Here is a 23178-nt window from a genome sequence, read left to right as displayed (position 1 = left end):
TCACAAATTTATATAAACATATTCAATCAATCATATTTACTTGGCAGCTTATATGAAAAAGTTCGTAATTATTTTTGCTACCAACTTAATAGACAAAATTGCAAGATAAATGATGATGATGATGACTGAACTGCCTAAACCTTTCCTCGGATGAAACCTGAACTACTCTTATATGTAACTTGTTTAATAAACTAACCAATTTATAAAACGAGGGAGGTATGGAGGTTCTTTCAAAACTTAATTGTCGATCACCAAACACAACAAACACATCAAAGTCTCCTAAACCTTCGAAAGAGACATCAAAACAAATTAAAGGAAAAACCATTCCTTCTCTTTTAATCCAAAGAAATTCCAGCTCAAGCTTCTCAGTCACAAACAATCCCATTTTTCATTTCTTTTCTGTCCCAAATTTGCCTCTAAATTTCTCCTTAAAACACTTCCAATGTTGATGAAACACAGAAAACTCTTCCCAGATGAAACAGCCACAAACCAAACCCAAGATTGTTATGGCTTTTGTGATCCATTATGCCCTTACAACTGCTACTCAAACCAAAATTACTACTTGCCTCCACCACCGCCTTTCGGCGGCGAGAACTCAAGGCAAGAGAACCACATCCCCTCCTACTTGATCATCCTTGTTTCTTTCTTCACTGTAATTTTTGTTCTTGTTGGATTCTACGTGATCAAATTGAAATGCTATGCTGATTGGTGTGGCCCGAGAAGAGTGAACAACTCTGTTCCCTCTCAAAACTCTGAAGAGTTTCTCAATGAGAACCAAGTTGAACACCCAGTGTGGCTAATCGCCACAATTGGGTTACAACAATCAATCATAAACTCAATCACAGTGTGCAAGTACAGAAAGGAAGAGGGTTTGATCGAAGGAACCGAGTGTTCTGTGTGTTTAAACGAGTTTCGTGAAGACGAAACCTTGAGACTCTTACCAAAATGCAACCATGCTTTTCACATCCCCTGTATTGACACATGGTTGAGATCTCACACCAATTGTCCTCTTTGCAGAGCAGGTATTGTAACTGTAACCAACAATGTTGCTCATGAATCAGCCATGTCAAATTCCGAATCCTTGGAGCAGGAAAATGCAAGCTTAGGAAGAAATCAAGAGACCCAGATGGAGAATTCACAGAATGATGGTGGGTTAAGCAACAATATTGTTAGCACTGTTGTTTCAGAAAACAGGGGTGGAACAGGGGAATCAAGTGAAGCACTAGATGAATCGAATTCCAAGGTTCCTGATCCACCTCAGAATCAAACGGTTGTTACTAATCCAATTGAGGTGAATTCTGTTTCCACTGAACATGAAAGGCATCACAATATTGATCATACACAGGATGAAACAGAATTGAACAGAGTTAATCTTCTCTTGAAGCAAGATGGTGATCACTCAAAAACATGTAGAACAGGAGCAGGAGCAATGCGTCGTTCTTCAATTGAAGAGTGTTTGCACATAAGTCCGGTATCAATGAAAAGATCATTTTCATGGAACGGGAGGATTCTATCTAGGAGAGGTTACATGAGTCTAAACTCAACTCTTCCTTATTAGAAAGAAATCAAATTGAATGAGGTTTTGATTCTGAAGAATAAAAGGTAACTGTAGTTGAAGTTTAATCTACCATATATGGAGGCATGTGAAAATAACTCTGCTTTGTGTGTATATATCATAAGTCACAATGTCCAAGTACCACTGAAGAAAGGGCTAGATCCCACTATAGGACAAGAGGTACGTTTGAAAGAGTTTAGTTTAGTGCCCTATCCTTTGCTTCAGGACTGTGTTTCTAGATGCTTGATTTTGTATTTAATGGGGTCATTGTGCTTACGCCTGAAATAAAAAAATGTATCTAAAGAGCAATTTAGGGACTTAGATAAGGTCTCATTTGGGCTCTACTTCCTGGTTTACAAGCTCTAGGGCAATGCGACTTTAGGCTCGAAAATTACATAACTTTTGTCTTCTCCCATTTGCACTTCAGAAAGTCTTTTTATCTTATAGTGTTTTAAGTTAAAAATAACTCAAGCTATCCGGTAATAACCAGGTGAGGAAATAGAAATTCATTCACGTATATTTTTGCAATTTAAGCATTGTACTTCTACGGGCATTGTACTTTTAAGTCCATAAAATTTGCGAATTCATTCTTCACAAAAAAATTTCTTTAAAGCAAGGAAATTCCTGAGACAAAGATATTGACTTTTTTTTTTAAAAAGTGTTTTCTAGTGGAAAATTCAGGAGGTCATTCACAAAGGTTGAGTGTCACCTCCTAACATGATTAAAACGAGTTTCACATCTTAATGCATGTGAGTGTAAAGTTTGTGGTACCTTGGTAAGAGGATGCTTTTTGTGAATTGTGTGTCCATGTTTCGATGAGTGGTTGGGAGCAAGGTTGTCAAACTTTCGAGTTGACTCTTAGAATCTTACGATTCTATGTTGCTAGGTTCTCAAAATGAGTCAACTCTTAAGTAAACTCTAAAATTCCAAGAATCGAGCAAACTCTTGCAGACTCGATAAACTCGCATAGACTCACGATTCTACACCGAGTCTACGAGTCACGGAAAAAATGAGTTTTTCCCTAAATCCCTAAATTAAATCCGGTAATTTGTGTTTTCACGAAAAGCTTTCAACAAAGAATGAGAGAAAGTTAGGGTTTCTTATTTCAATCTAACATTCTCATTCAACTTCGAACCCTAGGTGACATCACCACTGCAAGTTGTCGCCGCTACTTCAAATTTTGAGCTCGCTCTAAGACTTTATTATGAATTATGCACTCTTGGTACTTTGTTTGTTTATGTATTTTATTGAACTTTGCTTTATAATGAAGTTGAGTGTTGAATTTATTTGGTTAATGTCACCTTGGTGGTTGTAGTATGTATTCTTTATACTTTATGTCAGTTTTTATTAAGGTTTTTATTTTGGTACACTCTTACGAGTCTACGACTTAACTTGACGAAACGAGTTTGCGTAGACTTTCAAGTCTGACAACCTAGGTTGGGAGTCTCAGAAACACATGCGTGTTGTAAAGGGAAAGAAACTGACTTGCCCAAAGGTTGGAGTCTATCTTGACAAACTCACAATACCAAAAGTGTAAATACAACCAAGGAAATACAAATTCAAAACCCAAAGGGTTGCAGCACTTACAACATGTGAGGCTAAACCTCAGCGAGCGATAACGCAATGCGCAAGATAAACAATTAAGAGACAAGCATGCACACTCATACAAAGCTGAAGCATCCAGCTGAAACCATGATGTAAAAACCCTAAAGGGTATTACAAAAGCCCCTACAAGACTCAAGATCAATTATCAGAGATTCTATCAACAATTTTAAACAGCGCTCCCATGTTGCAAACTCATCGACTCTGCCGGAGTTGCACTTGTGCGGCTACTGAAGAGGTACGGAAGAGGCTTCGGCAGCATCAATGGGGACGAACTTCCGTCTCCGAAAAAAATGCCAAAGAGAAAGGAAGCTTTTGTTACCAGAGGAACAAGGTCGAGCAGAGGATTGGACGCTGCTGTGCCAGAGGCAGGAACAACTGGACCGACGGAGAAGGGGGGTGGCCGTGAGCAAGAGCCGGGAAGCAGAGGACGGTGGGAAGACCCACTTCAGTACCTTTAAACCTTTGAAAAAAAAAAACCAAGGAGATACCAAAAATATCATCTAACTCAAAAAAAAAAAAAAAGTTTAGAGAATGAGAATGCCGAGAATGGCAAGGAAAGAAAGGGGAACATGAGCTACAACTGTTCCATTTATGAATATCGAATAAATATTTTTGACATAAGATTTTAAATCAGCTCATAAGATTATTTTAAACGTTGAAAAGTTAAGGACTTGAATTTAAATTGCAAGAGAAAGTTCAAGAAAGATGGCTTGGGTTTACTATAAACGTGACCATTCCCCTTTATTACTGATGTCCAACGCCAAATAAATATTCATATATCCTATTTATAGGAGGAAATGAAAAAGTAAACCTAAGCACTTGAGCACTACCTACACAACCCTAAAAACACTCAACTATGGGGCGTGCAACCGCCAACTACGTTATTTAAATTACAGCTGTAGACTATGCTACATCGGATCACGCCCTTTGCTCCGTCGGGGGTAGTTTATGGAAGCCCACCATTTTGTACCCACTAGTAACCGTTCGGATTTATGAAATGGTAGGTGCCGAAAAGCTTGCTTGCAACATATAAATCTATAGGAGGCGTTTGTTTCAAGATTTGGAAAGAGATTCCCGGGAATATAAAGGTTGGGAATGAACATTCCTGCGTTTGTTACAAGATTGGAAACTATGATTCCTGGGTATCAATCATTCCCGGGAATAAAATAACTTCCACAATTCCCATGATTTCCTTCATATTGATTCCCATGAAAGAGGTTGGGAATCTTACATTCTCATGGGAAAGATGAATGTAACTTCCCACTTCTCCCACAATTTATCATTTTTTACCTTTATTTTTAAGTTTTTTTAATTTTTAAATTAAGAAAATTTTAAAATGTTCCCGGGAATACAAAATACTTACCAAACACATTTATAAAATTTACCCAGAAATAACATACCCGGTAATCATATTCCTGGGTATTCCCGGGAATGTGATCTCAAACCTTGAAACAAACGCCCCCATATATACTAAAAAGCAAAATCACTCAAAGAAGAATCTTTCCATGTGGCATCACCACATTGATTCTGCTACGAGAGTAAATTTCGGAGCCTCCTTTCCACATGTCATTCTATCATGCATCAGTTAACTTTTTTGTCCACAATGCTACTAAAAAATAACTTCTCACCCACTTAGTAAATAACTCCTCACTCACTTGGAAAATCAACTACCTAATTTCTATCTCCATTATTCACGTGAGCTCTAACTTTCTAAACTCCCACTATGTCTATTTCCTTTGATAACCACCCACCATCACTAAACTCCCATCATGTTCCATATTTGTTTCTTACGTGAATTTGCTTTTTTTCTCCAAAGTTGATGCATTTTAAAAACAAACCATAACCACCCACTATGTGTAAACTCCCATCATGTTCCACATATACTAATTGTATCCTACGTGAACTTCATTTTCTTTTCCAAAATTGATGCTTTAAAAAAACAAACCATCTTTTCAAACTCCCACCACGTTCATTTAAATTTGATAACCACCCACCATGTATAAAAAATCAACCGCCACAAAAAGATAAACTACCTTGAGAAACACTTCTATAAATTCCTCATGTGACTTCATAATTCATCCATCACTTTTCCATCTAAAAGTTGTTATTGGCTCTTAGTCTAACTGTTGATGATGTCTCTTCCATTTCAAAGGAAAAAGATGTGTGGAGAGTTATTGTGAAGGTGGTGCGGAAGTGGATGACTCCAAGTTTCGATCGCTCAAAACTTCCTAATTCGATGGAGTTGGTTTTAATGGATGCAAAGGTTCGACTTCTTAGTTATTTTAAAAACAAATGTCTATTTGACTCGATGTTAGTTTAAAATTTTAAGTTTATTACGTTCACTTACATGTTCTCAATCTACAGGGTGATAGGATCCATGACATAGTGCAAAGGACTCATGTTTATAAGTTTAATCCTTTGTTAGTTGAGGGTCAAGTATACATGTTGTCACATTTCAGTGTTGGTGATAGCCCTCTGGATTTTCGTACAATGACACATGCTCATAGAATAATCTTTGGGTTTGATTCGGTTGTTCAAACCCTAACCGACGTTCCCATCACTAAGAGTCCTTATTCATTTGTTTCTGTTTATGATATCATGTTCAATGATCCAGATCAGACACTGTTAGCCGGTGAGATTTCAAACTAAAATTGTATACATCCGTAAAATTATTTGTGATCTATCATATTTTGTTTGTCTCGCAGATGTGATAGAGATCCTTACCGGCCATAGCGGCGAGCAGGAATTTGAAAAAAATCATCAAGTGCGAAAGAGGATTACCATAGAGATTGAACAAGAAGGGTAATTATTAGTATTTTGAAAAAAAATGCAAAATCTATTAAAATTTTGAATTCATTGACCAATCATTGTGAGTAATAATTTTAATCATAAGTTTGTTGAAAACAGAGTGAAAGTTGAGTGTGCATTTTTTGGAAGCTACGTCCAAGAGCTACTCTCTGTTTTATCTTCACGCGATCTGACCGGCGTTGTGGTTTTAATCCAGTTTGCAAAAATCAAGCTTTTTAGAGGTATGTTAGGGAAAAAAAATTGTTTATATCTGGTTTGTTCAATGTTTCTTTATATAAACATATTAAAATAATTGCGTAGGTCAACAAATCCTGCAAAATCCATATGGTGCAACGCGGATCGTCTTTAATATTGAGATTTCTGAAGCTACTGTTGTGAGGGACAAGTACGGCCATACTCATTACTTATGCTCATTTGCATATTAAATTTTTAATTTTATGGCTTCATTACAATTGACGGAAGTATTGATGCAATAGGTTTTTCAAGATGAATGAACCTGGATCTCAGATTCTTACTCAACTGTCCGGCTCTTCAAAACCTTCCCTTGATGAAGAGTTCTTAAAACTCTCAGAGATGAAAACTTTCGAGCAGATCAGAGCCATGGATGAGGTCTATCAATATTTATTTTCTAAAAAAATTATTTTTTTATTTATGTGTTTTTTTATTTTGTTATTTTTAAATGTATTTAACTAACCTGGTCATTTTATGCAGAAGTCATGTTGTGTTGTGTTAGGGACCATCATACAAATACCTGAGGGGGATAATTGGTGGTACAAAGCTTGCAAGTGCAACAAAAAAGTTATTTGGGATGAGAAAATGTATATCTGTGATAACTGTAACCGTCATTATTTTTCCATGATCCCTAGGTATTGAACTACCTATTCCATTTTGTATTGAAAATTAAATTTCTTGACCATTTAATTTTCCTTTTTTTGGTGATACTACATGTTCCGTTTGCAAGTCAAAGTAAAGCAGGGTAATAACATTGCTACATTGGTCATATTTGACAAAGAAGCGAGTGCTCTTCTTGAAACTACCTGTGCTGACTTCGTTGATTCGTCAACAAAGGTATGTGTTTATGAGATCAGAGTGCAATTTTATCTTAAAATGTAGTACTCGCTTTTTTAGCATGTCTTAATCCTTAAATTTTTAATTGGTGACAGAATCCTGCTGGCTCTGGCTCTACAACTCCTGCTGAATTACTTAAGTTGTTGGAAAAGACCATTCTCTTTACGATTGAAGTTAGCAACACTTCAAGCTCCAGGTTTGAGCCATCATATCGTGTCAAGAAAATTTGTGCAGACCCCGACTTAATTGCTCAATTCAAGGAAGCTCTCCCTCCTCCTAATGTAACTAGGCTCATTGCGAATCATTTTTTCCTGTATTTATTGAGTTTTTTTATTGAAAATGTGTTGTTCACATATTATTGTCATATTTTGTTTGCTTATAGGACGACACTGCTCCATTGTTGTTGCTAGAAACACCTACATCTGATGAGAATGTTGAAAACGCGAGTTCCAGTTTGGCCAAGGTTACATCTACTATCTATTTTACTTTGTATAAATTTTTATTTTTAGTAATTATGTGGTTATCTAATTTTTTACTACATAACAGAATCTTAATGAAGAGTTTGTTATTGCTGCCAGTGGTGATGTTGTTGATCTGGTGACAAACAATGTTGTTGATCCTAACATAGAAAAAGAAGAAGTACCCCCATGCAAGCGGAGCACTCACTCGGAGAATGAAGGAGTTGGTTCAACTAATAATAAGAAGAAGCTGATCAAGAAGATTAAGAAGGAGAAGAATTGACAAATCATATTTTAGATGTTAATTTTATGTATTGAACTTATCATGTTCCTTTTTTAGGGTTATGTTTGTTTTTTAAGTATTTCATGTTTTCATGTATTTGGCTTAGGCGTTATGTTTGTTGTTTAAGTATTTCATGTTTTCATGTATTTGGCTTATGTTTTTTATGAAAAACTTGATATGTTATTTTAGTTTAAGATGTTTAAATTTTCGTGCAAATTTAAAGGATCATTTGACCATTTCATTTTAGCTTTTGGTTTAAAAATGAAGCTTTCACATTTCTATCTAAATAAATCAAATTCGATTTAAAAATTGTAGTTAAAAATCGAAAAAATCAATGTTTTATCTAAGTAAAGAAATTTAAACTTAGTCATCCAATCATAGGGAATGTGAAATGATTAAAATAACTTGGCCAAAAACTAGAAGCATAAAGTGGAGGTGCAATGAATTCAAAAGTGTGTCGATTAATTTGCCTATTCCTTAAAAAAAAACTACCGAAACAAAAAACCACCACCCCACTAACCACACAAATATCTTTTTTTTTATAAAACCCCCACAAATTAATATATATACGGAAACTTTTTTTAAATAAAAAATGTATTTTTTTTATTAAAATAAATATTAGATATTAATTTTGTTAAAATAACCGCCACACTAACCCACTAACACAAATTCGACTAAATAATCACCACTCCACTAACCCTACAACTTAAAATTCTATGTGAATTCTATTTTTTTAAAAAAATTTATTTTTAAACAAAATAAATGGTGTATTTTAATTTTGTTAAAATAAACACCCCACTAACTAGCAACACACATTTTGGACTAAATAATTGTCACCCAATAACCACACACATCTCTTCCCCTGGTGATATTCATCCCACCACGTTGAATATAATGTTTCACTATGGATCCCATGAAACACTACCAAAATTATTGATAAAAAAAATTCGTTTAGAATATTAAGATAAAACACTACTAAATTTTTAATAAAAATAGAATAATCACCCCACTAACCCACAACACACATTTTTAACCAGATAACCACCACCCCACTAATCTCACAACTTAATATTCTATTAGAATATTTTTAATCAATAATAAATATGATTCTTCATTTTTTTTCTTAAAAAAAAATACACCAGACTCTGACAACACATTTTTTCAACAGTTACAACTTTGTATTGCACAATTTTATTTTGTTATCTATATTTTTTTAACATATTTGCTATGTTACTTGATATTTTTCTTTGTACATTCCTTCAGTTACCGATCTCATAAGAGAATTTATGTTTCATTACTAATAACATGCATATAATTCTAGGTCTTCGAATAGAGGATGATGCTCTCATGAACCTCTGCTTAATTGAAATTGAGAAACTTCTCCACTGCAATGAGATGTCACTTAAAGAATTTCCATGTATGTCATATCCCAGATTTTCTGAAACTCTACAATTTGAAAACAAGTTTGTTGCTGACGAGTTGAATTACAGTAAACAAGAAATGCGCGATACACATGAAGCACTGTTAAAGTCTTTGACTGCTGAGCAATCTAAAGTGTATAAACAAATAATGAGTTCAGTTTTGTCCGACGATGGAGGGTTTTATTTTCTATATGGATTTGGAGGTTCGGGGAAAACATTTGTGTGGAATACATTGTCTTCAGGTTTAAGATCACAAGGACTCATTGTTTTGAACGTGGCATCAAGTGGTATTGCTTCTTTGTTGTTGCCTGGAGGAAGGACTGTTCATTCAAGGTTTTCTATTCCTATATCAATTAATGATATATCAACCTGTAATATCAAACAAGGATCTCAAAAGGCTGAATTACTTCAAAATGCAAGTTTGATCAAATGGGATGAAGCACCAATGTTGAACAAACATTGTTTTGAAGCATTAGATAGAACTTTGAATGACCTCATGAAAACCCGTTTGAATTTTGGTTATGATAAACCATTCGGTGGTAAAGTTGTGGTCTTGGGAGGTGATTTTAGGCAAATTCTTCCTGTTGTCCCAAAAGGTAGTCGAGCAGATATTATTGAATCTTCAATCAATTCTTCATACTTATGGAACTCATGCAAAGTATTGAAATTGACCAAAAACATGAGATTATAAAATTCTGCATCATCATCAACCAATGAAGAAACCAGGGAGTTTACAGAATGGATTCTACAAGTTGGAGATGGTACGGTGAACACAATTGATGATGCTCAAACAATGATAGAAATACATCCAGATTTGTTGATAGAAAAATCAGATGATCCTATATTTAGCTTGGTGAATTTTGCTTATCCTAAAATGATTGACAACGTGAAAAACCATTCATTCTTTGAAGAAAGAGCAATTTTGGCACCAGTCCTTGAGAGTGTTGAGCATGTCAATAATTTCATGTCTTCTATGGTTCTTGGTGATGAGAAGGAATATTTGAGCTTTGACATTACATGCAAGTCTGATGAGGACACAGAGATAGAAGGAGATTGGTTCACTTCTGAGTTCTTGAATGAGGTCAAATGTTCAAGAATTCCAAACTACAAACTTAATTTGAAGGTTGGAATTCCAATTATGCTTCTTCGGAATATAGACCAGTCTATTGGTTTATGTAACAGAACTCGCTTGATAGTAACAGATTTGACCAAAAATGTCATTGCAGCATCAATTCTAATAGGTAAAAAAAATGGGAGAAAAAGTTTTAATCCCTTGTATTAACTTAATACCATCTGACCCTGGTTTGCCGTTCAAATTCTCAAGACGGCAATTTCCTGTCACATTATGCTTTCTAATGACTATAAACAAGAGTCGAGGTCAATCGTTATCTCATGTTGGCTTATATCTGCCTAGACCAGTTTTCACTCATGGTCAGCTCTATGTTGCTCTCTCAAGAGTGAAGTCAAGAAAAGGGCTGAAATTATTGATTTTAGATGATGAAGGAAACCTCTCAAACGCAACAAAGAATGTTGTATACCAAGAAGTGTTTGACAACATATAAAAGGTTTGTTTTCTTCTTATCTAAGTTTTTTTTAATAACATTATGAATTTGATCTTAAAATTAGTTATTATTTTGTAACAGAAAAGTCAAAAATCAATCTTTACACGTTCATCCTTTTACAAAGTGGAACCAACATTTAATATAAATTAACTAAAAAATTTGTATTCAAAGTAGTCAATGTTATAATTGAAAGAAATTATTTTATTTTAATGCCCATTGAAACTAACTTTTGTTTATTACTATGTAAATCTAATCTAATCTACACAAATCTATGTATTTGCAGCTTCATGGTTTGAGGAGACTTGGATTCCCTAGATAGTCAACTTTGAAGATTTCTATCAAGACATTCATATTAGACTAATCTATATATGTTAAATAGTAGCTGACTCCAATACTATATCATTCGTTAATTGATGTCGTTTGTTTCTTTATCTGTACTTCAATCTTCAATTTACAACATTTTTCTCATCGTTATATTTCAATCACGAAAGTCATATCTTTGTTTTTCATGAAACTATTTTTTCTTTTATATCAATAATGATAGGTAAAATCCGAAAATAAAAATCCGCCGTGCAACGCACGGGTAAAACACACTAGTTAAGCTTACAGTCCTGAATATTATTACAAGGCTGATGAAAAATTTCCCAAGTACATTTCAGAGCTAGAATTTTGGCCCAGAATGAGAAGTTATTCATTTTTGCAAGAATTTATTGTGTGTTAGTGATTTTTTTACTAATGCTTATATTATTAGTCAACCTTTACTTTTTATTATCGATATCATCATTTGCTTAATTGATGTAAAGTGATTCCGAAATCACAAAGGCCAAGCCAACCCACTTGCAAATTGGTTACCGATAAAAAAGTATAAAAATAGAATCATAAAGCATCTAAAAATATATTTTCTTCACAAAGTAAAATAAACACTTAAAAGAAAAATGAAGCTGTTACAAACGGCCCTAAAACAAACAAAACGGCCTTTATAGGCTTTGCAGTTTAGGTCAAGGATAATTGGATTAAAAAAAAAATTCGTCAAACGGTACTTACATCATTCGTGAATAAATCTCAAATGAGCGTTATCGCAATGCAATCAGATAAGATGTACAAAGCATTCGCATGCACACTCAATCTGATACACAGCTAACAAACATCTAAAGCATGAAGTAAAAACCCTAAAACTTCTTTACTTCACAGTTCAACCAACTTACTCCCGACTCTGAGTGAAAACAATAATTTCCAATTTTTGAAATAGCACTCCATCCTTTGCACCTCATTCGACTCTGCGGGGGGTTGCAATCTGTGAAGCATCAAGGGAGGCCAACGTGGCTCCAGCAACAACAAATGAAGTCTAGCCAGCATCACATAGAACAGAGGGAGTGAGAGGCTTTGGTACAGAAACTATTAATGGAGATAAAGATAAACAAAGACTGAGAGTGTAGGCAAGGCTGGTACCGACGGCGGCTGCTAAGATGGTGATGGGGTTGGGGAACGACAGATCTGTAGGCGGTAGCAGTGATGTTTGTAAAAAACGGTGACGGCAGAAGATGGTGGCGGAATTAGAGAAACGAAATATCTGGGGACACAAGTGGCTGAGGTGGAGAAGAAAAATGTTGCAGTGAAAACGACAAGGGTGGAGAACGGTGGATCAGAGGTCAATAACATTGATGTTGGCAAAAGATCTGGTGGTGTGATAAGTGCTAATTTTACGTAGTTTTCCATTGTTATTAAGGCACTTATCTATGTGATTTATGGAAAATTTCTATCAAAGTTACTCTCCTTTGCTAAGAATTTATAGATTAGTGAATTCTAGCTAGAAAGTGTTTAAAATTTAATTCCAATCTCAACTTTTGTTGTAGGAATGATGATTTAAGGAACAAATGCAAGAAACCAAGGATTTTGAAGATTTTGTGCCAAAAGAGCTCAGCTTATTCCAAAAGGTGCTCAGCTGATTTATGGTGGAATGATTCTGACTTAAAAGAGCTGAGCTGATTTTAAGAGTGCTCAGCTGGTCTGAGGCGGTTTGGAGACAAAACCCATCAATTAAGGTAAACAAATTCAGCTCAGCGCGCGGGAAAAAGAGCTGAGCACCCTATGTCAGAATTTTATATAAAAAGGCCAAAATCCCATCAGAAACAAAACTTCTTGAACCAGAACTGAAACCCACTACTAATGGAAAGATATAACTCGAAGGAGAGCATCAAGGGAGGTATAGTTGTCATGGGTTCTGGCTTTGGAGTTGATTTCATCGCCGAGGAACCGTCATGGATTCGGTTTTTCATTGTTCTTCTTCTCTTTTATGATTGTAAAGCTATCCACGGAAATGGATAGCTAATTTCTCATTTGTTGGGATTGAAACTAGTTGTTTTGATGCTCATGTAATCTATTTTATTTCCTTTCATGCAAATTTCATGTTTCTAAGCTAAAGAATCAATGGTTTGCTCTTATGCTTCAAGCTATATCTTAGGTTGATCCCCTTGGGTATTTTGATTGATTCAAACTTGTGTAGGGAACTCACACATTCTTGAGTCTGAACTAGAGTTAATCATATGTATCTTTTCCATGATTCAATGATTGTTTTACCTTCTGCTTCATGCTTGTTTTGGATTGATCATCTAGAACATGAATTTTGATTTAATAGGATGGTGGGAACTAACTATTTAAATCTGAATTAGGTAAAATCATCTAATGATTCTACGGTCTAGGGATAGAGTTAGATCATTAGTCTATTCAAACATCCATGCTTAATGCTACTCACTATTGTTAATCGATCAAGGGATTGAAGGTTAATATAGGGAGTTGATAATCTTCTACAGTGGGGGACTGGGTAGTAAGATAAGAAATGGTGGAAGGAATCAATTGCATAGAATGATATTTGTATATGAATCAATAGAATACATAGAGGTCTAACAACGAAACTCTAATCCCAGCAAAACTATCTATCTTGGTGAATCCAACTATTTTATCTTCATTATTTATGTTTTAATGTTCTTAAACGAACAATCAATATATTTGGTAACCATTATTTGAGTTTGTTAGCTATTGAACGACATAAGTATTACACCTCCCTGTGGGTACGACAAAACCCTTTACTATACTACAATTGAGTCTTGAGAGATTCAAACGTAGAGTGGTAAAAAATCTTTCAACAAAATGGCGCCGTTGCCGGGGAGGTGTGTCATTACTTATTGCATTGCAATAGTTTTCATTCTTGAATGATTGTGAATATAGTGTATAGTTTTTGTTTTCAGTTTAATTTTCCTTGTTGCTACTAATCTCTTGTGTTAGTTAGCTCGTTCAAGAGGAGAAGGGACAAGAAGCTTCTGAATCACTACCTTCTCAAAATGTATCAACCGTCTCAAACATACTATCCCTCTGAAGAGGATAGGATTTCTGAGCTTGAGGATACCTTGGTGCAATTCATGCAATTGTCAATGATTAATCAAAGGAATACTGAGGCTTCCATCAAGAACTTGGAGGATCAATTGGGAAAGCTAGCTAATATGGTAGCTGAACATGGAAGAGCAATGGTTGAAGCACAAGTGGAAGAAAGTGAGGAAGAAGAAGAAAAATCAAAAAAAGAAGAAAGAGATCCAACCCTTCACCATTTACCGATTCCTTCAAGCCCTCCACAGGTAAAACCTGATGAGGATGAGGTAAGCGTTGAAGATTTTGATAGCATATCACATCACCAATGCAATGATGAAATTATTAATGTTGAGCATATTGACTCTGTATTTGGTGATAGGTTTGATGAACAAGTTCCATCAAATTCTTCAAAGAACTTTAAATTTGCATTCATTCATATGCATGTAAATACCTTGGCATGTGAGTTGAATGTAGGTGAATTGGGTTTGATTGAGAAAAGAAAGAAAAAGAATGAGTTTCTGATGGCTTGGAAAAACTTTGTTAGAAAACTAGATGAAATCCAAGTCAAAAGGCCTAAAAAAAGGAAGGGGTTATACTATAATCTTTGTTTGTGGTCACCATGATAGTGCTTGCGTCAAGCTAATGACGTTAAACAAGCACTTCCTGGGAGGCAACCCAGTGTTTTTATTGCTTTTGTTATATTTATGTTTTTATGTGTTTTAGTAAGTGGTAATGTGATTTTGTGAAGCTTTGATTCATTGTGTGCTTTAACGTGCTTCACAAGTTTTGATAGATATATTGAGTGTGTTCATAAGCTTTGGAAGTAACGAAAATGATAAACTTTGAATTTGAGGAGGTGACTTGTGAAAATGCATGAAATTTGAATGGAATTTGGATCATGTGAAATTTCTGTTCAAAATTTGTGTTTGGGGGTTGCTACAGGTTCAACTAAGTGTTTATCATGCATATGGATTGATGGTATGCAAGGTTTGTATCAATTGTAAAATCTAAGGTATGTGGTTGTGTGGTCTTAAGTGAAAACAAGTCCCACTATGATATTTTCTTCATAAACTGTGCAAAGTTTCTTCCTATAGCTTGTGAACCATCTCATAATGTGTTTTGAATGTCGTTTTTCAAGTTTTAGGATAAGTTTTTAGTGAACTTCTTGATGGTGTGATGGAATTGCAAAAATGAAGGTCTATATGTGCTTGTCATGTCCATGGAGTGAGTTATGATGCCATGCGCTTCAATTGTGTATCTAAAAGCTCTCTACAAGTTTTAAATAATGTTAATATATGGTTTTGAGGCCTAGCATGAAGGAAATGTAAAAAGTTCAAAATATAAGGTATTGAGTTGTGAAATAAGTGAAATTTGACCCTAAATGAAGCTTAGAGTGACTTTTGTGCGAAATGTGCTTCAATTTCTAATCTTAAGTTATGCACAAGTTTCATAGGGTATATAAATGTGTTTGAACCAAATGGCATGTGTTAAAATTGTTTAAATCAAAATTTGGCCTATTGAGTTGTGGAAATGCATGAAACTTGACTTTGAAGCTTGGATTGTAAATCACTGATGAATTGAGCTTGAGTGTTGATTTTTAAGGCTTAGACATGTTTCATATGATGAATAGATGTGAAAGAATCAATTGGCATGCTCTAAAACTTCAAAACTCAAAATTTGACCTACCCACTTGTGATTTAAGAGAGTTTTGAGTTCTTGTGAAAATTGTCAATTTGATCTTTTGATTTTGGATTTGTGATTGAATATTTAGTTTGAAAAAGATTTGAGCAAGTTTAAATGAGTGTTTAGAGTGTATTAGTGAAGGTGAGGAGTGAAAACTTAGTCTAGAACAAGCATTGGATATAGCACTTGTGAAAAACCAGAGTTTTCAACTTCAACACCATTATGCAGATCTTATTTCTGTCCAAAACACGCTTAGCGTGTTATTCGGGGTGCTTAGCGCCTTGAATTTTGCAAAGCATAATGGATTCACTGCCATTTTAGCGCTCAGCTCTAGGTTTGGGCGCTCAGCGCCAACCCTGAAACAACAATGCATGATTTACTTCAAATGTACATAACTTCTTCATTTCTCGTCGGATTTGAGCAAATGACCACTCTTTGGAAAAATCTTGCAGTCTATTTTCATATGTACTTGAGTTTTTATTATTATAACACTGCTTGTTTCTCATTTCTCTCTTGTATTCTAACATGTTTCAAGTGTCTATAAGGCGGATTAACAGGAAAATCATATAGTTTGGCCTGAGGACAGTCCATTTCTCATGGAGGGAGTGAGAGATCAAGGATTTGAGGAGAGATCTTGGATTCAAAGCATTCACATCATGAGGGAGTCCACTTTAACTTGTTTCTAGTTTCTTTTTAATAGTATAGTTTTATATATAGCACTTGTGTCCTAGATTTCATGTTTCTCTTACTGTTTTCAATACTAGCATGACTGTTGTGAGAATTGCTTGATATATGATATAAAAATGAATGATTCCATGATAGAAGTTGTGTTTGCACTCATTGATGCCATGACTAGATATGATTGCATTATTCTCTTGGAATTCTTGAAGCATACATGAAAGTTGCTTGAAAATTAGGGAAATTTGAAACTTTTTAGCCTGTGAGGGAGTGTTCCTATACACTGTGACTTGAGAGTACATCACTGCTTTGCATAGTTGATTCTGTTTGAGTCTCTGATATCATTGGTTGCATGGAATTGATAGGAAAGGATCAAGACATATTTTGTTCTATATATATAGCTACTTAGCCAAATAGCCTACCTATGTCAATTAAAATCCATTTGCTACCCCTTGAGCCTGAAAGTTAAATATTTGGTTTTGTTCTTTATTATGACACTAAGCCTAATAGAAAAACAATGGCTTCTCCTAAGCTTGATAGGCTAAGAGATCAGTCATTAGTGTGGGTTGTATGCAAGTTGGGGGGAGAAGACTTTTGTGCTAAATTTTATGTATGCTTTGGATTCAATATCTTTGTATGTGCTTCAAAAGTAAAAAGAAAAAAAAGCAAAAAAATGTGTAAAAAACAAAAAGAGAATAAAGAAGAGATTGATGAAAGAAAAGGGTTAAGTTGAAAGAAAAATGGTGAATGAGAGTTGGTTTAAATCAAGTTGAGGGGAGTGAATATCATGAAAGTAAGCTGTGATTGCTCTCTAAGCTTGTTGAGTTTCTTTGATTATCCAGAAAAACCAAATTCATTGAAGCCTAGCCTCATTACAACCCTAAAAGTCCTAAGTGATCCTTGATTGTACATGTGATTTTGATGATTGTGGAGACAGGTAACAATCTTGACTTCTTTGATTCACTGATGTACATGAGTGAGACACTAACCTTGCCTGATTCATATTCTATATCTAGGCTGGATTAAATGTTTCCTGATCAAGAGTAATTGAGTGTGTGCCTATTGAATTTTAGGTTGAATAAGTAGTTGTATCAATGTTATGAATTCTCTTGTGGGTATCATGTTTCTATTTTGGATCATTCATACAATCTGTGTGAAATCTTACAATTTGAACTTTGAAAATGCTCCAGTCATGCTTGCTTGATTGCAGTCTTGACCCTTTGTTTGAGGACAAACAAAGTGCTAAGTTGGGGGGAGTTGATAAGTGCCAATTTTACGTAGTTTTCCATTGTTATTAAGGCACTTATCTATGTGATTTATGGAAAATTTCTATCAAAGTTACTCTCCTTTGCTAAGAATTTATAGATTAGTGAATTCTAGCTAGAAAGTGTTTAAAATTTAATTCCAATCTCAACTTTTGTTGTAGGAATGATGATTTAAGGAACAAATGCAAGAAACCAAGGATTTTAAAGATTTTGTGCCAAAAGAGCTCAGCTTATTCCAAAAAGTGCTCAGCTGATTTATGGTGGAATGATTCTGACTTAAAAGAGCTGAGCTGATTTTAAGAGTGCTCAGCTGGTCATAGGCGGTTTGGAGACAAAACCCGTCAGTGAAGGTAAACAAATTCAGCTCAGCACGCGGGAAAAAGAGCTGAGCGCCCTGTGTCAGAATTTTATATAAAAAGGCCACAATCCCATCAGAAACAAAACTTCTTGAACCAGAACTGAAACCCACCACTAATGGAAAGATAGAACTCGAAGGAGAGCATCAAGGGAGGTATAGGAGTTTTGGGAGAAGGCTTTGGAATTGATTTCATGGCCGAGGAACCGTCATGGAATCGGTTTTTCATTGTTCTTCTTCTCTTTTATGATTGTAAAGCTATCCATGGAAATGGATAGCTAATTTCTCATTTGTTGGGATTGGAACTAATTGTTTTGATGCTCATGTAATCTATTTGATTTCCTTTCATGCAAATTTCATGTTTCTATGCTAAAGAATCAATGGTTTGCTCTTATGCTTCAAGCTATATCTTAGGTTGATCCCCTTGGGTATTTTGATTGAATCAAACTTGTGTAGGGAACTCACACGTTCTTGAGTCTGAACTAGAGTTAATCATATGTATCTTTTCCATGATTCAATGATTTTTTCACCTTGTGCTTCATGCTTGTTTTGGATTGATCATCTAGAACAAGAATTTTGATTTAATAGGATGGTGGGAACTAACTATTAAAATCAGAATTAGGTAAAATCATCTAATGATTCTAAGGTCTAGGGATAGAGTTAGATCATTAGTCTATTCAGACATCCATGCTTAATGCTACTCACTATTGTTAATCGATCAAGGGATTGAAGGTTAATATAGGGAGTTGATAATCTTCTACACCGGGGGACTGAGTAGTAAGATAAGAAATGGTGGAAGGAATCAATTGCATAGAACGATATTTATATGTGAATCAATAGAATACATAGAGGTCAAACAACGAAACTCTAATCCGAGCAAAACTATTTATCTTGGTGAATCCAACTATTTTATCTTCATTATTTATGTTTTAATGTTCTTAAACGAACAATCAATATCTTTGGTAACCATTATTTGAGTTTGTTAGCTATTGAACGGCATAAGTATTACACCTTCCTGTGGATACGACAAAATCCTTTACTACAATTGAGTCTTGAGAGATTCAAACGTAGAGTGGTAAAAAATCTTTCAACATGGTGGTGGAAGAGGTAGTAGAAATGCCACCGCGAGTGGAGGTAGCAGGAGGTGGAGAGATGGGCATGGAGAAAAACGAAGGAATGAACAGAATCACAAAATCCTACCTAGAGGATAGAAAACTCTCACATAGGAGAGAAGAAAGCTCTCACCAGAGAGAGAAGAAATCTTACAAAGAGAAGAAAAGGGCCAAGGGCAAGAGACCCCCCCGCCCCACCCCCATGAGGGAGGGAGGGAGGAGAAACGATGCTCAAGCTCTGTAAACCCTAGCAGAGGAACTCAGGTGATGGTGTCATTCTCCACTGCAGATGTCATTCTACCAAAAGGTAGCTCAATTGTCAATTTAAGCATGAAATGTCATTCTCATCAAAACTCACTAATAAAAATATTAAATTTCATTCTAAAACAATAAAAAAAAATCAATTTCCCACATTTTTAAACCTCAATCTCACCCTACAAAATCCTTCAAAATTTATCTGAACTTCACTAATTTTTTAGTCTCGAGCTTTTAAAAGTTATATCATTTATGAAGGAGATCTAATAATTTTATACATATAAAACTTGAGAGATTACTAAGTTTGTTTAACTTTAGCAATAAGTGGATTTGACAAGTTCGTAAAACAATTAAAGAATCAAAATAATACGTCATTCGATCAAACTAAGGAGACAAAATGTGATTAAACTAATATTATATTTTACATTGGATTGTTAGGGAGACCGAGAAAGCTCATAAGCAAGGAAACAATACACAAAGAGAGCTCGATGTTACATATGTTCCAAATCATTAAGGCATTTGGTACATGAGTCACATAACTTATAAAGTCTTCCATTCACTTATTTTTAACTAATCATTATAATACAAATGTTTTTCGCCGACGAACAAAAGCTAATGCTTAATTACCGACGGTAAAAAAATTGTCGCTATTTGGCTTGACTGCAATTGTTTCCAACGGCTTGTTTCGTCGCTAATTTACTGACAATTTCTCCGTCGCTGATTACCAACAATATTTTTCATCGCTAACTTACCAGCGGCTTTGTCCGTCGCTAATTACCGACGACTTTTTCAGACACTAACATACCGACGCTACTTACCGACAAATTTTTGTGTCACTAAATTACTCAAAACCTTTTTTGTCTGTCATGGATTTGATCTGCAAAAAAAAAAAACTCCTTTAATTGCGAATAAAAATGTCGAGGTAACATTCTTATATGCAACATAAGAAGCGTTTTGCGGTCTTTAAGAAGGAGCAGGAGGGTGGAGTGTGAGTAAGATCGTCTGCAAACTCATATTTATAGGTCACCGATGGTTTAATACATCAGTAGCTTACCTATTGCTTTTTCTGAGGTAGTTATACGTTACTAGTGGAACCGTCGATAACTAATTTTTGAAATTTTTAAAAGTCTGCCAAGTTTTTAGTAGGAGAGAATTTCAAAATTTGAAATTATCGAAAATGCATCGGTCGGTAATAATATTTTGAATTTTTAAAGCTCACCAAGTTTTTTTTACAGCAAAAAAACCATTATTATCGAATGAAATAAAATTCAAACATACAATCCTCTCATAATTGAGACTAATCAACCCCCCTTGAAAGAACTCACCAAGCGATTGTGCCTCGTTAAAGCTCACCAAGTTATTGGTAGCGACAGTTTCAATTTTTAAAATTACCGACGATTTTTTCGTCGGTAATAAATTTCCGAATTTTTTAAAGCCCGCCAAGTTTTGATGGTAATAAAACTCGTAAACAAAATTTACCAAAGTATTTTCCGTTGATAAGCTATTTGTTTTATAAAATATGATTTTTGAGATATTTTTGGACTATCGGTAAAAAGCTATCAATAATTCAGTATTTTCTTGTAGTGAATGTAGGACTTGATTCTCAACCTGGATGTGATCAAGATTTTGTTATTTCTACTTAGACAACATTAAAATGAAACTTTGTTGGGGGAGACAGGGAAGCTCATGGGTCGAGGAGCAAGACACCAAGAGATCTCGACGCCACATCTTAACCCAAAACCTTAAGGCATTAGGTTTATGGGTCCATCTCATTATAAACTCTCCCTCTCACCTTGACTTCTCCGATGTGAGACTTGACTCTAACACTTGATTCCAACAATCTCCCCCTCAAGTGTGAGTCCCTCAACCACATCACACATGGTCCTCCCGTCTGCAGAAGCTATCCACCTTGCACCGCCGTTCGCTGCCAACGGAACCCGCCGCCTAGCCACACTGCTAGGAAGACTTTCGACACAAGGAGCCGTTATCATGGCTACACCAACCATCGGCTCTGATACCACTTGTTGGGAGAGTCACGACGAGGACCCATGGGGCAAGGTCGAGGGGAAACACCAAGGAGATCTTGGACACCACATCTTAACCCAAAACCTTAAGGCATTAGGTTTATGGGTCCATCTCCTTATAAACTCTCCCTCTTACCTTGACTTATCCGATGTGGGACTTGACTCTAACACTTGATTACTACAATCTCCCCCTCAAGTGTGAGTCCCTCAACCACATCACCCATGATCCTCCCGTCTGCGAAAGCATATCCACCCTTGCACCACCGTTCGCTGCCAACGGAACCCGCCGCCTAGCCACACTGCTAGGAAGACTTTCGACCAAGAAGCTGTTGCCATGGTCCCACGAACCATTAGCTCTGATACCACTTGTAGGGGATTCAAGCACCTCGATTGCACTGAGTAGTAGAGCGAGAAATCACAGATAAAGCACACAACATCTTTGGTCACGCAGTTCGGCTAAATTGCCTACCTCTGCGGCTATAGAGCAGCTATAGCTCCTTTGTATTACTTGTGGCATGAAGCATGTGGTACCAAGTACAACTTTTAGGGTTACATTGTTATCCTATTTATAGTGGATTCTATTGATCTCTATTTTACAATAAAATCCTAATAAATCCTATAACAATCCCTTAAAACCTTTTACAATCCACATTAAATCAAATCCTAATAAACTAAAGATTTTATCCCAAAATATAATGAGCCAAATCTCAACAATCTCCACCTTGGCGAATTTTGAACTCCCCTATGAAGATTTGCTGCTTTAGTTTCCTGATTCTGATTTCTGGGATTGAACTCCACCTTGCTCAACACCCTGTTGCTTTACTCCTCCACCTTGGCATCCATCCACTTCTCCTTCCCTGGCGTGGCCATCGCCTCTTGAAAGTAGACAGATCTCCACCTTGTTCCGTGTAACACCCCGATTTCGGTGGCGTCACTTTAGTAACCAAAAGTAAAACTTAATGCGGAAAAACGTGAATATTTTTTTTTTTTGATAATAACTAAGACAAGACTGAATTAAATAAAACCCAAAAGCGAAAAGCAACAGAACTAATGTACAATATATAATACAGCCCCCGCTGTAAGTAACAACCTCGTCACGAGTAACCTCCAGTGACGGAAAAAAAAGTGTAGTGCCCGAAGGCAATATGTACAGACTGAAAGTAAAGGTGAAGTGTCCGCAACACCATCCCTCAAAACTGAGAATAAGCTGGCCCATCGGCCTGAAACAAGACCTCCTAAGTCCAACCAACTCTCTGTGATTCCTGTAAAGAAACCACACAAAAAGCTATAGGTGGGAAACTACCCTGTCCCCAAAGAAAACAAATGATGTTCAGAGCTAAGACTCTACTCCTACACTAATCCCATCTCGAGGAGCTCACACCAGCACTAAAACCTACATGCTAGCATGATCGTCGTCCGAATCTGAATTCAGAACGACCTAGTCTAAGTACACCATCCGTCCTCCTCTCGCTACCGCGATGCGCTCCTGTTCCAGTATCTCAACTCTAGTTCCCCCCGAAGGGTGAACCATCATGATCTAGTCCGCCGTGGACATCTGACAAAGGGCGTTTGTCCGCCAAAGCACACACAGAAGACGCGAGGGTCAACTCCAAAGAATTATGTAAATAATAACATCGATAGATACAGATAATAGAATAGTCACTTAGGCTTATAGCTAGGGAT

The 23178-nt window shown here is 35.8% G+C and overlaps 2 protein-coding genes across 2 annotated transcripts; both read left to right on the top strand.

Annotated features, from left to right (window-relative positions):
- Positions 1–251: 251 nt before the first annotated feature.
- LOC130734187 (RING-H2 finger protein ATL54-like) lies at positions 252–1965 on the top strand. Its single transcript, XM_057586535.1, has one exon. The coding sequence runs from the start codon at positions 443–445 to the stop codon at positions 1556–1558; it is 1116 nt and encodes a 371-aa protein (XP_057442518.1). The 5' UTR covers positions 252–442; the 3' UTR covers positions 1559–1965.
- A 1485-nt stretch (positions 1966–3450) lies between these two features.
- LOC130730398 (replication protein A 70 kDa DNA-binding subunit C-like) lies at positions 3451–7777 on the top strand. The gene is made up of 12 exons (XM_057582402.1): positions 3451–3590; positions 5279–5423; positions 5525–5792; positions 5866–5962; positions 6068–6189; positions 6269–6353; positions 6445–6577; positions 6680–6803; positions 6930–7036; positions 7132–7317; positions 7419–7499; positions 7583–7777. Exons 1-12 carry the CDS (start codon positions 3451–3453, stop codon positions 7775–7777), a joined length of 1683 nt encoding a protein of 560 aa, XP_057438385.1.
- Positions 7778–23178: the final 15401 nt, after the last annotated feature.

Source organism: Lotus japonicus, chromosome 1, assembly GCF_012489685.1.
Source record: "Lotus japonicus ecotype B-129 chromosome 1, LjGifu_v1.2".
Classification (NCBI taxonomy): Eukaryota; Viridiplantae; Streptophyta; class Magnoliopsida; order Fabales; family Fabaceae; genus Lotus; species Lotus japonicus.
Note: the sequence above shows the minus strand (reverse complement) of the source record. Positions and strands in the feature narration are given on the sequence as shown.